The sequence below is a fragment of the Salmo trutta genome, chromosome 5 (assembly GCF_901001165.1).
Source record: "Salmo trutta chromosome 5, fSalTru1.1, whole genome shotgun sequence".
Classification (NCBI taxonomy): domain Eukaryota; kingdom Metazoa; phylum Chordata; class Actinopteri; order Salmoniformes; family Salmonidae; genus Salmo; species Salmo trutta.
Window position 1 is genome coordinate 28,406,002 of NC_042961.1, and position 15,274 is coordinate 28,421,275.

General features: G+C 42.8%; 1 protein-coding gene across 2 annotated transcripts; it reads right to left on the bottom strand.

Annotated features, from left to right (window-relative positions):
- Positions 1-946: 946 nt before the first annotated feature.
- Positions 947-15,179, bottom strand: sec23ip (SEC23 interacting protein). Of its 2 annotated transcripts, none has more exons than XM_029753229.1 (17): positions 14,860-15,179; positions 13,960-14,474; positions 13,022-13,232; positions 12,371-12,564; positions 12,009-12,098; positions 11,539-11,749; positions 10,356-10,497; positions 8,046-8,254; positions 7,070-7,170; positions 6,811-6,969; positions 4,898-4,993; positions 4,487-4,666; positions 3,494-3,649; positions 3,107-3,209; positions 2,202-2,390; positions 1,957-2,125; positions 947-1,542 (listed from the first exon to the last, which is right to left on the bottom strand). In XM_029753229.1, exons 1-17 carry the CDS (start codon positions 14,990-14,992, stop codon positions 1,461-1,463), a joined length of 2,940 nt encoding a protein of 979 aa, XP_029609089.1. In that variant the 5' UTR covers positions 14,993-15,179; the 3' UTR covers positions 947-1,460. The 2 variants fall into 2 exon arrangements, with proteins under 2 accessions (XP_029609089.1, XP_029609088.1); XM_029753228.1 differs by having other exon boundaries at positions 6,811-6,972; positions 14,860-15,178.
- Between the last annotated feature and the right edge of the window lie 95 nt (positions 15,180-15,274).

Consider the following 15,274-nt stretch of genomic DNA (forward strand, 5'->3'; position numbering starts at 1 on the left):
GCGCGATCTGAGTCAGAAATAGAAAGAACTCCTATTTTAGCCCTTTGCAACGCAGACGCGTAATTATTGAATAACAGATTTCTAAATTTATTTTGCGACGCTCGCGCACAGTCTGATAGTAAAGAAAGTTTGCCATCAAAGCGGAAATTTACACAATCGTAGTGAATTTCAGATAACTTCCCAGCAAACACAGTAACTTTTTAATTTCATTCTATAAATGTTTTCAGATCTACAGCCGTTACTTGATGTCACATGTTCAATGCTAATCCTGTAGAATCAGCAACCGTGCTGGGCCAATGAATGTGTTTATTTTCTAACTGCCACATGGAATTATTACATTGTCTTAATCTGTATTTTTTTCGACCTAGGGTATGGATTGAATAGAGCCCTGAATGTCGGCAGGTACCGTTAAAAAAATAAATAAATACAAGTTTCATTTTTATTGATAAAACATTACTTGGAACTACCCATTGAAGTGTAAAAAATGTGATGGTAATTTAGATTTACATAAAGTCAAAAGTTGTATTATGTTAAAGAGCAAGCAAAGCATGTTTGCGATTTATTGTGATTAAGTAACAGGGTTGCGTTCAGTATGACACAATGGTGTGCAATGTTGAATTCAACGAAAACGGTATTGTATTGAATGACCAGTTGAAAAACTATCAAGGTGGCCCACCTTTTTGTATCAAACTTGAGTCATGACTGCCTTGTTAAATGCTTATTTTCTCATTAAACATTGCTCTCCTCCCTCTATACAATAGGTTTCCAGTCTTTTGGTTCTTGAATGCCTCAGAGCTCAATCTTTTCCTGAACACAACTGAAAAACAAGTATTGGTCCTCTTCTCTATTTAAGCAAACTAGGAACACACAAAAAAATCTGAAAGTAAATGCGGCAGTCTTACCTGTGCAACAATTCAACATAAAAAGCACCGAAGACTGAAAAGAGTCACAATGTGAAAGTAAATGGTTTATTTTACGGCTATTGTTAAACATAAAATACATTTGAGGTAAATACTTAAATTAGCAGTTTCTGTGATTTCTCTTGTAAATGTTTAATTTCATTTTGTTCAGCAAACCTCACCAGTTCTATAATTTAGGCTATAAAAATGTAATTTCAAACAAGTAAAGTGGTCTTGGAATCCACTAAATTGATCTATTTTCTTAATTTAAGACAAAGGTCATATTACAAGCATATTCATCCTCATACAATAGACTATGAGAATAGAAAATCAATACTAACAAAGAACCATATACAATATCAAATCAAAAAGCATTGACATGGACAAACCTGATGGGGAGTATGACGGTTTCAGAAAGGTTTATTTTTCATTCCAACCAATCCATTAACCTGGTGGAACCGGGCCTGATCACTGCATTCACCATTCCATTTCACTTACGTGCAGTGAAACGGAATGAACGCAGCAACCAGGGTGGTTCCACCAGGTTACCAATCCATTGCATTAATGTAAAATCTGTTCTGGGTTTATCCCCATGGTCTTGTAGATCTCTTTCAGGAGTAGTAGGGCTGTATCTTCAGACTCCCTGGGGGGAAAAAAAAAAGGAACAACTAAATCAATGTCTGCAGACGGAATTATTTTTCAAAACAGAATACCTCAACTCAAAATAGATCAGCTGTGTAAGAGAAGACAAACGTAATCCAGGTCTTAGTCTCAGGTTCAAAACTCAATCAAGCAGTAGACACAAAATCGGAGGTAAAGCTCTTGAGAATAATATGACAACATTTATCAAATGATATGGCTAAATGTTAATCAAACAGCAGCTATAAACAACCACACACAAGTATGACCTCATGTGGAGTACCCAAGGGGCAGAATGAGATGATTGGCCATCCAGCCATGAAATCTATTCAACAGTGCATGTTGATCAACATTTCCTGTTCCACCTTAATATATATAAAAAAAGGGCCAGAGTAAGCAGCAGAGCTGATTTTCATACCAGTAGCACAGGTGACTCTGCAGGGCGAAGAGGTACTCGTTGAAGCTCTCGATGGGCTTCTCCTGTAGGACGTAGTCAATGCGGTTCCCCCCGTTCAGCATTCCTATTTTCACCTGGGGCTCTTCTTCTCTCAGCAGCTCAGGACTCTCCACTAACCTGTGTTCTGCGACTAACCAATGTTTTGACGTTTAAATAAACCGAAAGAGCAATATTTCACGACTTACTTAAATCACTCTTATACTCACCATCACTGTGTGCATGCTTCTCCTCCTCCTCCTTGATTTGATTGGCCACCATGGCGAGCTCGGCTGCCAGCTGGGCATTGGAGGTGTGAGCACGGGCGAAGTCGTTGAGGGTCTGCCAGGCACTCTTCAGGGAGCTGATGAAGCCATGCTTCAGGTCTGAACCCATGCGGGAGAGACTCTCCTTCAGCTCTGCCACACACACAAAACAATCCATGATTGTAAACCTCACTGACATAAATTAAACATACTACACTTTGGAATCCTGGTCTTCCAGGACTGCTCTTTGTGTTCTGTTGGTGAGGTTTCACTCTGCCAAGATCTGAGTCATTGTATTTGATTTACTTCCTGTAATAAACCAGTGTTTGCACTAGGATTTTTTTCCCAGCAGTGGTGGCAAGGGGTATGTTGGTAGGTGCCAGGCGCAACGGTTTGTGTCAAGAACTGCAACGCTGCTGGGTGTTTCTAGCTCAACAGTTTCCTGTGTGTATCAAGAAAGGTCCACCACCCAATGGACACCCAGCCAATTTGACACAACTGTGTGAAGCACTGGAGTCAACATGGGCCAGCATCCCTGTGGAACGTTTTCGACATCTTGTAGAGTCCATTCCCCAACGAATTGAGGCTGTTCTGAGGGCAAACTGGGGGGGTGCAACCCAATATTAGGAAATGGTTGTTAATGTTTTGTACACTCAGTGATATATATAATTAAAACATCCCCCCCCAGTGGTGGCAAGAATAAATATAGGGGAAACACTGTTCCTCAGAGACCAGGGTCTGATTAGTCAGTTTCAAAGACAAAATGGGAAGAGACAGTGATGACAATGGTAGGGTTCACCTGGCGATGGTAATAAATAGAACACAAATCTGAAGATAAAAAAGCCAGTGGTGAATCTATAGTTCCATACCGAGATGCAGCCTCTTCCTCCCTTTGTGATGTGGAATCAGAACAGGTTTCAAGTCCAGGTCTGGCAGGATCATGGGCTCAATCCTGTAAGCAACTGGGTCCAGCTAAAACAAACAGTTCAAACAAGCAGATATTTTAACATTTTGAAAAACAATTTATTACACCCTTCCATATCAATTCATGTATTTGCTACTCTGATCTACTTTAATTAAAACACATTGGCATTAACCATGTCACAGTTCAATTAAATGTATTTATAAAGTCCTTTTTACATAAAGTTGTCCCAATGTGCTTTATAGCTGACAGTGGCAATCCTGTCACATTCGGTATGTCATCTGCATGCACACCCATACTCCGCTCAGAACACTTCTGAGGAAGATTGGCTAACCGGATGGTAAATGTTGAAGAATCCCTTGCAGGTGGGTAGCTGGTAGTTTTCCTCGATCTTCTCCAGGCCTCGCACTGTGAGGAACATCCCTATGGGAGATCCCAGGGCGAAGAAATTCACCGGTTCAAAGTCCAGAGTGTGGTACACCACCGACACCTATGGGGCAGAACACCAACACCAGACAGTGCTTTTATATGTGCCCTGATGAAAATGTATGCTTATGCATTGACATTACAGAAAGGCTGTAGGCTAACGTCATTACTCCACGCTAACGTCATGTTGTAGGGTCGGGATTCAATCAGATCAGCGGGACTCCCGCGCTAGCTGACAAATGATTAGCTTTTCATTACTTTTGTTTCGGCGTGTTGGATGTGTAACTTGATCTCCACTTATAAGCAGCATTATCTCACATTACTTTTAGAGTAACATTTAGTTTTCAACAGCGGATATTTGTATACATTTGCTGTGTCTCTCCTACATTTGCTTTGATCTCCAGCTGACCCATAGTAATGAACATGTCAGGAGGAGACAGCGTTTCTCAGCCAGTCGAATCATGAATCAGCTGGCATCATTTTTATGGATATGTACAAAGATGTAAATTGAAAAAAGGTGAAACAAAGTGCAGCTAGTTTGCCGTCTTTCCTGCTTCAGTTTGAAGTGATTGTGTTAGCGGTGTCGTTGGCTAGCTCCTCTGAACAACAGTGTCCTAACGAGAGAGCACATTGTCTATGCCAGGTAAAATTGTGCCTCATTAGCTCATTGTTATGGATGTATCCAAATAAATGTCACTAGAAAACAACATTCCAGTATTCAAACAGCCTGGCTGCGACTCGGTGCATCCAACTAAAATGTCTGCAAATCGGTAACACCAGGTCGCTTGAGGATTTGACAGCTTTAACGCAGTTACACCTTCGACACCGCCTAAACAAAAGCAACGAAGAGTTACGCGGGTTACGCTGATCTGATTGAATCCTGGAAGAGGTTTAGGTTTACCTGTCCAGTGCCAACTTTGAAGTAGTTGTAATCCACATGGACGGACGAGTAAGTCCCGCCAACAGGAAGCTTCGTGGTGCCGGGCCCTGGAAGGGACTCACTTAATTGGGCGGGGACGACCTCTTGACTGGCCACCTTCACTTCTGCTGCCTTCTTATCTCGTGCTGCCTGACTTGTTGCCTGACGAAAGGAGTCCCGAAGATAGAAGGTACACGAACACAGAAGATTATGTTCAGTTGACACAGTTTTAGCTATCACTGGGTTGTGTTCAGTACGGCACACTAGTGAAACATTTTGGAATAGATCAAATGTTGTATTCTAAGTTCAGGTTGTACCAGCCCATTTCAAAACATTTTCTTCCTGTTTAACACAACACTGGTGACTGAGAGACAAAGACGATTAAATGCTCACCTGCTTAATTGCTCTTTCTTTGACAAATTTAGCAATTTTCTTCCTTGGCCCCAATGGAATCCCCATCTCTTTCAGGTCCTCAACTGTGCACATAAGCTAACAAAATATAGAAAAGAGGAAATTAACATAACAAAATATAGAAAAGAGGAAATTAATCAATCAGATGTAATTTCACAGTGGGATTTGGACCATAGATTGTAATCACCAATTCTAGGAAATGGCCTAGGGAGGCATTGTAATACAATTGAATCATTTACTTTCTGTTTCTGGGAAATTTCACTCAAAAGTCAGTTATTTTCAGGCCTCAAATGTGTTTTTTTTTACCCAAGGACATTTGTTTTGTAGATCCATATAGCTATATCCTTATAGACACAATCCAAAATAAATGTTAAAGATGAGCACTGTAATATTATATTTTACATTCATTTCAGATATGAATCATTTAGGCATTAAGCTGGATCTGCACAACCAATGCTGTGGCATGTGGACTCACCTTGACTTTTGAGGTCTTAAAACATCTGACATTCGTTATTTTGGTGTGTAATGTCTCTTTAATAGTGTCATAAGCAATGTTCCTTAATTTTTTTTATTACTAAACAAATTTCAGGCCTGCTGAGCGCAAACTTGAAAGTTGTGCAAATTCTGGCGTGCGTTTACTGTGAACATGGAGGCTGCACCCGCTTTAAGTTAGTTTTAACAGTGGTCAAGTAGGCTACTGTGGCTATTTGATCATAATGTAGGCCTACCAGAGTGGCCTACCATAAACTATGGAGAAAATGCATTTCATAACATTTTAACAGTTTAGCTGTTCTATCATTCAGCCTACAGTAGCAGCCAATGTGTGGCGTTCAATGTAGGCCTACATTCCATGAGACTTAAAAAAAAAAAATGTTTTCGACTTGTCCTTCAGACAAGGAGGTGACTGAAAATGCTGTTGTGTTGTTTGATGCAAGAAATCACTTTACAAAATAAAATGCATCATTACTCCCATACCACTACTACAGAGAATCAGACAAATTATGCTACCCTCTGCCTATTGGCTGCTAAGCTTATTCAAGCCTGTCTCAAAATACAACACTGCCCGTTTAAGACAAAACATTTTTTATCTATAACTGGGCTAATAACTCACTAACTAGGAAAGGATATGAACAAATGTGCATGTCGCTACATGTAGCTCTCGCTTTGATCTCAAAACAAGTGCAACTACTCACGACTGCTCATGCTGTAAAAACAGTCCAGTTCAAAGTGAATGGCACAGATCCATATGTGGCAATGGTCTATTTGCATATAGCCCTACTGCAGCTGATTGGTTATTGCGCACCAGTCTGTGTAGAGTACGGGCCTGAGTTGTGTCTGTCAATGCAATATAATCCTACTCCGATGCGTTCTGCCTACAGTCTCTTGCATAGTTAGTTTCGCATACTAAGTCTAGCATCGTTTGTTTTGTTTCAGTATGTTGCATTGAAAGTGGCTAATATTGTGTTGATTCGATCACAATTCCCACAGTAAAGGGAAACGTTGATAGTGTCAACTAACGGGGAAAACTCTAGGAAGTCGGGTAGGGGCGGCAGGTAGCCAGTAACCGAAAGGTTGCTGGATCGAATCCCCGAGCTGACAAGGTACAAATCTGTCGTTCTGCCCCTGAGCAAGGCGCCGAAGACGTTGATGTCGATTTAAGGCAGCCCCCTGCACCTCTCTGATTCAGAGGATTAAATGAGTAATGTATTCAGTTGTACAACTGACTGTTGTACAACTCCTCCTTTCCTTTCCCCTGAAGTTCAATCTCGTGCTTCTCTGTGCTCGCTGATATTTCTTCTGTGAAGCAGCTTAATGGGAACATAGGTCATAAGAATTTAAAGTAAATATCAATAACTACAGTATATGGTTTCATGACAAGCAGGGAGTGTTCTTACAAAAGATTCAAGGTCAATCTTCTCCTGTTCTAAAGTGCTCTGGTACTCAGACAGGCCCAGATGTTCCAGCGATGCAGAAAGATCGGCAAACTCCTCCCCTTCCTCCTTAGGCTCCTCCCCTACAGCAGCAGGTGGGGTAGCAGCAGCGGGGTGAGCCACCTGCTTTAAGGAGAAGAGGAAGGGGCCTCCTATTGTTACACTCTCCGGTGTCACCGAAATAATGAAATAAACAATGTTTGGATAGCTATGGACCAATTACCTGTTTGTTGCCTGCAGGGTGGCCCCCATTTGCAGTTGACATGGTTTGCAAAGGTGAGACATTCTTCTGGTTTGACAGCAAGTCGAAAAGTATGAGGGAACCTGCAAACACACAGAGAGCCAGGTTTGTCCAAATCTTTCTCACATGACTTAGCTAAAAGTATGAACACTTGGGGCTGGTTTCCTGGACCCAGATTAAGCCTAGCCTTGGACTAAAAAGCACTTACAATAGAGATTCTCAATTGAACAAAGTTTTTCTTTTAAGCCAGCACTAAGATTTCATCTACCGTAATTTCCGGACTATTAAGCGCACCTGAATATAAGCCGCACCCACTGAATTTAAAAAATATATATTATTTTGAACATAAATAAGCCGCACATGTCTATAAGCCGCAGGTGCCTACCGGTACATTGAAACAAATGAACTTTACACAGGCTTTAACGAAACACGGCTTGTAACAAAAAATAAAAAATGAGCAGTAAGCTTTAGTTGTCTTTTTGTACTGAGTCAATTCCTCATGCTGCTGTTTCCAACGTCTTATCATCGACTCATTAAGACCAAGCTCCCGTGCAGCAGCTCTATTTCCTTTTCCAACAGCCAGATCAATCGCCTTCAACTTGAAAGCTGCATCATATGCATTTCTCCGTGTCTTTGCCATGATGAGGGTGACAAAATGACTACCGTAATCAGAATGATGGGAAGTTCGAAAGCGCTCGATTTAATCTAAACAGTAAACAAAAAAGTTGTTTGACCTTAACCCGTTCGGCAATTTCATTGGTCTAATGAAAGCTTCATGCCGCCAAAAAAACAGAGTTTTTTTTTTTAGAAAAAAAAATTGAAAGCGGGAAAAATCCATATATTAGCCGCGTCATTGTTTAAGCCGCGAGGTTCAAAGCCTGGGAAAAAAGTTGCGGCTTATAGTCCGGAATTTACGGTAGGTCCAGAAAAGTGGCCCTTGGTGTCTGGCTGTTTGTACCTAAACTGTGTCCGGATACAGAGACGCCTCCTGTGAAGTCTGGATTCCGCTGCATGAACAGGGCATAGATCCTGTTAATCTCCAGGGCAACTGTGTCCATGATGGTCTGGCAGTAGGTGGGACTGTTGTAGAACAGCACGTCTAAGAGGGTCTCGTTAGTGAAGTGACGCAGACGACCCGTGCTGGGCAGGGTGATCTTCTTTATCCTCCTAAAACAACAGTAGGAAAAGGATCGAGTCAGAGTGGGAGAAATTGGCTGTGTCTGATTTACAAGCGCTCAAATCCTTGCCCTCTCACAGGCGGGAGCATTAGCAAGGATTTGACAGATAGTAATGTTCTCAGACACAGCCATTGTGTGGTTACATTTGTAAAAGCTTGCCGCTCACGTCAGCACAGATTTTTCGTGACACAATATAATTTCCCTATCCCACAAAGAACAGGACGCATTCCCAAGTGTATGAACGTCCTTAAAATTCCATTATGGTTCACTTCCACCTGAGACTTACCCCACACCAGTTTGTTGCCAATGTTTACAGTACATTCGGAAAGTATTCAGACTCCTTCCCCTTTTCAATATTTTGTTACAGCCTTATTCTAAAATGGAATAAATATCCTCAGAAATCTACACACAATACCCCAAAATGACAAAGCGAAAACAGGTTTTTATACATTTTTGCAAATGTATAAAGACACTGAAATACCTTACTTACATTAGTATTCAGACCTTTGTCTGCAGCATTGCAGCATTAAAAATGTCTGCAGCATTGAAGGTCCCCAAGAACATAGTGGCCGCCATCATTCTTAAAAGTTTGGAACCAACGAGACCCTTCCTAGAGCTGGCCGCCCGGCCAAACTGAGCAATCGGGGGAGAAGGGCCATGGTCAGGGAGGTGACCAAGAACCCAATGGTCACTCTGACAGAGCTCCTCTGTGGAGATGGGAGAACCTTCCAGAAGGACAACCATCTCTGCAGCACTCCAGCAATCAGGCCTTTATGGTAGAGTGGCCAGACGAAAGCCACTCCTTAGTAAAAGGCACATGACAGCCTGCTAAAGGACTCTCAGACCATGACAAACAAGATTCTCTGGTCTGATGAAACCAAGATTGAACTTGAAAGCCAAGCGTCACATCTGGAAGAAACCTGGCACCATCCCTACGGTGAAGCATCGTGGTGGCAGCATCATGTTGTGGGGATGTTTTTCAGCAGCAGGGACTGGGAGACTAGTCAGGATCGAGGTAAAGATGAACAAAGCAAAGTACAGAGAGATCCTTGATAAAAACCTTCTCCAGAGCGCTTAAGAGCTCAGACTGGGGGCGAAAATTCACCTTCCAACAGGACAAAGACCCTAAGCACACAGCCGAGACAACGCAGGAGTGGTTTCGGGAAAAGTCTCTGAATGTCCTTGAGTGGCCCAGCCAGAGCCCGGACTTGAACCCGATCTAACATCTCCGGAGAGACCTGAAAATAGCTGTGCTGCGACGCTCCCCATACAACCTGACTGAGCTTGAGAGGATCTGCAGAGAAGAATGGGAGAAACTCCACAAATACAGGTGTGCCAAGCTTGTAGCGTCAAACAAGACACGACGCAGTAATCGCTGCTTCAACAAAGTACTGAGTAAAGGGTATGAATACTTAATTTGTAGTAAAATTAACAACCTGTTTTTGCATTATAATTATTGTGGTATTGTGTGTAGATTAATGAGGGAAAAAAAACTTTAATCAATTTTAGAATAAGGCTGTAAAGTAACAAAATGTAGAACAAGTCAAGGGATCTGAATACTTTCGAAATGCACTGTATGTTAATTTTTGTGAGGGAAAAAAGTATTTGATCCCCTGCTGATTTTGCAGAGGGGTCAAATACTTATTTCCCTCATTAAAATGCAAATCAATTTCTAACATTTTTGACATGTGTTTTTCTGTATTTTTTTGTTGTTATTCTGTCTCTCACTGTTCAAATAAACCTACCATTAAAATTATAGACTGATCATTTCTTTGTCAGTGGGCAAATGTACAAAGTCAGCAGGGGATCAAATACTTTTTTCCCCTCACTGTAGGCTCCAGTGTTATTATTCGGGAATTGCTTTTCCATCAGGAGTGTGACACTAAAGACTTGGGGGGAGCAGAATGTGAGAAGGTGTTAAGCGTGGAAGTTGTTAACCCATGTTCACAGTTAGCCATTATGGTAATGCAAGCAGAAAAGTACCAGTGGCCTGGCCTTGGCTCCCAAGTCAGAGCAGGTGGCCCAGTGAGACACCGGAGCCGGGCCACGGAAGTGGAAACAAAAGTCTGAGCCTTTTTTCGTCTCCTCACCTGTCCACCCCTGTGGCGTCCCCATGCAGGGCCGTGTGCCACTGAACAGGAAGGAACTCCACTCGACTGATGACACGCTCGTCCTGCGCCTTCTTAAAATGACTCTGCAGCAGCTTCAGGGAAACACTCCGGAAGTCATCCACTGTGAACACAAGCAACACACATTTCTAATACTCTATCTGGGTTAGTACGGAGCAGTAAATGGATATTCAACAGAGTTACATTCAATACACTTTAGGGGCATTTGCTGGGCATAGTAAGAAACGCCATGACAGGCAGAACATACCACAACCTATACCATTCATGGTATAGGTTGTGCTAAGAACCTTGGCGTGATCCTGGACAACACCCTGTCGTTCTCCACTAACATCAAGGCGGTGACCCGATCCTGTAGGTTCATGCTCTACAACATTCGCAGAGTACGACCCTGCCTCACACAGGAAGCGGCGCAGGTCCTAATCCAGGCACTTGTCATCTCCCGTCTGGATTACTGCAACTCGCTGTTGGCTGGGCTCCCTGCCTGTGCCATCAAACCCCTACAACTCATCCAGAACGCCGCAGCCCGTCTGGTGTTCAACCTTCCCAAGTTCTCTCACGTCACCCCGCTCCTCCGCTCTCTCCACTGGCTTCCAGTTGAAGCTCGCATCCGCTACAAGACCATGGTGCTTGCCTACGGAGCTGTGAGGGGAACGGCACCTCCGTACCTTCAGGCTCTGATCAGGCCCTACACCCAAACAAGGGCACTGCGTTCATCCACCTCTGGCCTGCTCGCCTCCCTACCTCTGAGGAAGCACAGTTCCCGCTCAGCCCAGTCAAAACTGTTCGCCGCTCTGGCACCCCAATGGTGGAACAATCTCCCTCACGATGCCAGGACAGCGGAGTCAATCACCACCTTCCGGAGACACCTGAAACCCCACCTCTTTAAGGAATACCTGGGATAGGATAAAGTAATCCTTCTAACCCCCCCCCCCCTTTAAAGGATTTAGATGCACTATTGTAAAGTGTTTGTTCTACTGGATATTATAGGTGAATGCACCAATTTGTAAGTCGCTCTGGATAAGAGCGTCTGCTAAATGACTTAAATGTAAATGTATAAACAAAGACATCCATAATATGATGTGAATATAGAGCTGGGCAATAACGGAGACTTAATGAGCCATGTGGAGCGAAAGATCACACATACCACACTCCACCATGCTCCTAAACCTCAGGTCACAGACTGGACCGATGCCATGCACCATGAACACCAGGTGATCCACCTGAGGGAGCTCCCCATCGGGAACTTCATCATGGTCATCATCAATGCCCCTCTTGACCACCCTGGGTCTGGTCTGTCCATCCTGGGTTGTACCCCACTCGTCCGGCATGGCGGATGGCTGGAATTGCACTATCACCTGTAAAAAGACAAAAAGAACCTCTTCACAAACTAGAAATACAGTCGCGTCTTGGTCGGCAAAACAACAAAGTCCACTCAAAACCATGATATGTTATTTTTCGTTACGGTCTTGTTCAGTGTTCACGATTGGTAACTACCTGGTGCTTGTTTTAATGAATTTCAAAGAAACAAACAAGTTATTCACAAGTTATTACTATTTAATGTTTTAGTAAACACTTGGTAATTAAGCATTGTAAAATGAAGTCATACAAACATACCTTTGGATTGTGCATGACAATGGTTTCCCCTGATGGGAACTCCAGTCGACGGTGCCATTGGTTGGTTGACACAGCTTTCTTATATTCTCCCTACATAAAAAGACAGCCAATCAAACAATGCTCAGACATAATACGAATCTCTCAGTCCACTCTCAGGGCTAAAATCAAACACACCCCATTGTCCAGCTGTATTCTAATCTGGGTAACAGTGAACCCTGGGTCTTGTTCATTAGGGCACACCGTAGTAAAATATAGTTAAACATTTTGCAATGGAAATCGAACACACAACATTTTCTTTAATTGCGTGCCCTAATGAACACGACCCTGGTCCTGTTTATTTTTTTCACATTGATGGGACCAACCTCTAGCTTCTCGCTGAACTCCTCTGAGTAGGGGATGAAGCGGCTGTCTGTGTCTCCCTTGTAGAACCAGGTGCAGCGCCGCACCTCTGTAGGTTCCTCCTCCCAGAATACAGCTGTACGTATGCGGTCATAGAGCTGCACGTCATAGCGCCCTCCTTCTGTGCACACAATCACATTCTCAGGGTCTGGTTGCACTGGAGGAGAATGAAAAAAAATGTAATCATATTAGATTCAATATTTCTTTATTGTCTGTTTCTCAGATATTTGCTTTACGTACAAGAAAATGCATTGCGATAGGAAAAGACAACAAAAAGATAGGCTAAACATAACATCAAACACACAAATGAATGAAAAACAAAACAAAAATGACAGACTTTTGTGAGATGATTATGTATCTGTGAGTGTGCATAAATTAGGGTGGAGTTTACTAGGGCGCGCAACGAATAATGTTTCAAAACATTTTGCAACGTTTTGTGCCTAATGAACATGCCACATATTTCAAAATGGCTCTGTTTAAACAAACATGTTTTACAAATATCTAGGCCTACATAAAGAAGAGAGCTATGCAAAGTCAACTTGGATACCTAGAATATAAAATGGCTCTGATGATACATTTTTTTTTAATAGTAGAAATCCCATCATTCAGCTCACCTGAATTGTAGATCTCCTCCAGTTGAATGGAGTCCAGGATACTAAAGGGAAGCCAGACGCTCTTGGACTCCACTTGTTTGCAGAAGAACCAGTGAGGCTGGACAGCCTCATACACGTTATATTGCATCATTTGATTGGCTGGGACCAGTGCTCCAGCAGTGGTGGAGTGTTGGGTCATAGGGGGTGGCCCCTGAATCTGTGTGGGAGGGGGCTGAAGAGCGAGTTAAAGGAAAAGTTAGCGTTTTTTTTACAACCAAATCTCTATTTTTGATGTAATTGGCATGTTATAGAAGAGTCCAGACACTTTCTTTGCAATTTCATTCGTTTTTGAGAAACTTACCCCAACCAGCGATTCACTTCGCAACAAAATGGAATATAACGTTGTGCATAAAGTTCAGAAAAAACTATTTAATGTGCAGAACATCTAAAGACCTGCATCACTTTACTGAGAGCTTTTCAGTTTTTAAAAGGACGTATTTTGGTGTTTTTGGAGCATTTGTTCATGTTTTTTCAGAGCCCCCGTACTGCACAACGAGGATGAGGAAGCAAATCAATGGTTGGGGCAAGATTTCTCAAAAAACAAGTCAAATCGCAAACAAAGTGTCTGGCGCCATCTACAACAATCCATACAAAATGTTGATTTGGTTGTAAAAAAAGCTACATTCTCCTATAAGACATTTATATTAGCCTGATTGCCAGTAGTTTAAGTCATCTTTTACATTTACATTTTTAGTCATTTAGCAGACGCTCTTATCCAGTGCATACATTTCATACATTCTTTTTTTTTCTTCCATACTGGTCCCCCGTGGGAATCGAACCCACAACCCTGGCGTTGCAAACACCATGTTCTACCAACTGAGCCACACGGGACTAATCTTAAAATAAGAGGTTCACACCATTCACTACTAAGCAATAAACGGAGTGGAGTTGTTGTTTACCTTTGTGTATGTGGAGGGTGCCGATTGGAATGTTGGCGCTTGAGAGCCCATAGTGTAGGGATTTTGCTGCACCGGTGGGCTGGATAGTGACTGGACCTCTGGAGCTGGCATATAGGGTTTGGCTCTGCTGCTGAGGGGTGTGTGACGGTACGGATTATAACTCTGATCGGGGGCTTGTGGAGGGGGTGGGGTCACTGTGTTAGGGGGAGGAGTGTATCTTCCCATGGGGTTCTGGTAAACAACACTGCCAAATGGCTGTGGCACAGCAGGGTTGGTTAGTGGGACAGGGGGTGTTGGGGCCATGCTTGCAACAATGGGGACAGAGGTTGGTCCAGATGTCACAGGGGCTACTGATAGTGATGCTGGGGGTGGACATGCCGGCTGACGTCCAATGGAGGCAAATGGGTCACTGCTGTTCACGGGACTGGAGAAGTAGCTGAATGTGGACGGTGCTTGGGTATTTCCAGAGGTCTGGCCAAGAAAGCTGTCTTCTTCTCCGACATCTGCAGAATCATCTAGGAAAAATAACAGAAATATTGAGCAACTGAGTTACATTTGAACTTGTCAACAGTCTAACTGTGAGCAATGTCAAGAATACAATGTTAATCCACCCTTTTGAGAACCTCAACTCTGATTTACTTAAGACAAATCAGATGAAACAAGGGTTATGTTGATATGAGTTTTGTTGACCTGACACTGCAGTAGCAAATATTATTATATTTATTTACTAAGCTCCCACAGAAACATCCTGATATCTATTAAATTGCAGGGATTTATAATTATTCAAATGTAAAATGGGCTTGTTGGCAGCTAACGAGCTAGCAGCTAGCTAACGTCGTTAGATAGCTAGCTGTCATGTTTGTCATAGGTGCCCTGCTGTGGCCCTCGCCATTATCTTACCTCCTGATAACACCGCCGGACCACTGGCCTGACTGACAGGTATGAAAGGTAGGTTGAAATTGAACTCTGGTGCCGCAGAAAACAGTAAATTTGCGCTGGAATTTGGCACAGTATTGGTTTTCCTATCAGCCATTGTCACCCCCAAATTACACGTAGCCAAGCTTATTTTACAGCCAGAGCAGCATAACTTCACAAACCGGATCTCAGACGTGGTTCTCAGTGATGGCGTTTGGATAAATTCACTGATCTGTAATGCAAGTCATAAGGTCAAGTATTCCTTGTTGAGTAGGTGCTGATTGTAATCAGCTCAATGAGTCTCCGCAAGTTCTTTGCAGTCTTGATGGACCGGTTACGAAATTAAATATGAGTAAGATTCAGTGCTGCCATCTACTGCTGTGGCTGAGCTACTGCAATT

Coding starts and splice junctions, on each gene's coding strand:
- sec23ip (XM_029753228.1), bottom strand. CDS start 14,992: ATGGCTGATAGGAAAACCAATACTGTGCCAAATTCCAGCGCAAATTTA. Junction 14,475..14,859: donor TCCGGCGGTGTTATCAGGAG/GTAAGATAATGG, acceptor TATTTTTCCTAG/ATGATTCTGCAGATGTCGGA. Junction 12,099..12,370: donor AGTTCAGCGAGAAGCTAGAG/GTTGGTCCCATC, acceptor CTTTTTATGTAG/GGAGAATATAAGAAAGCTGT.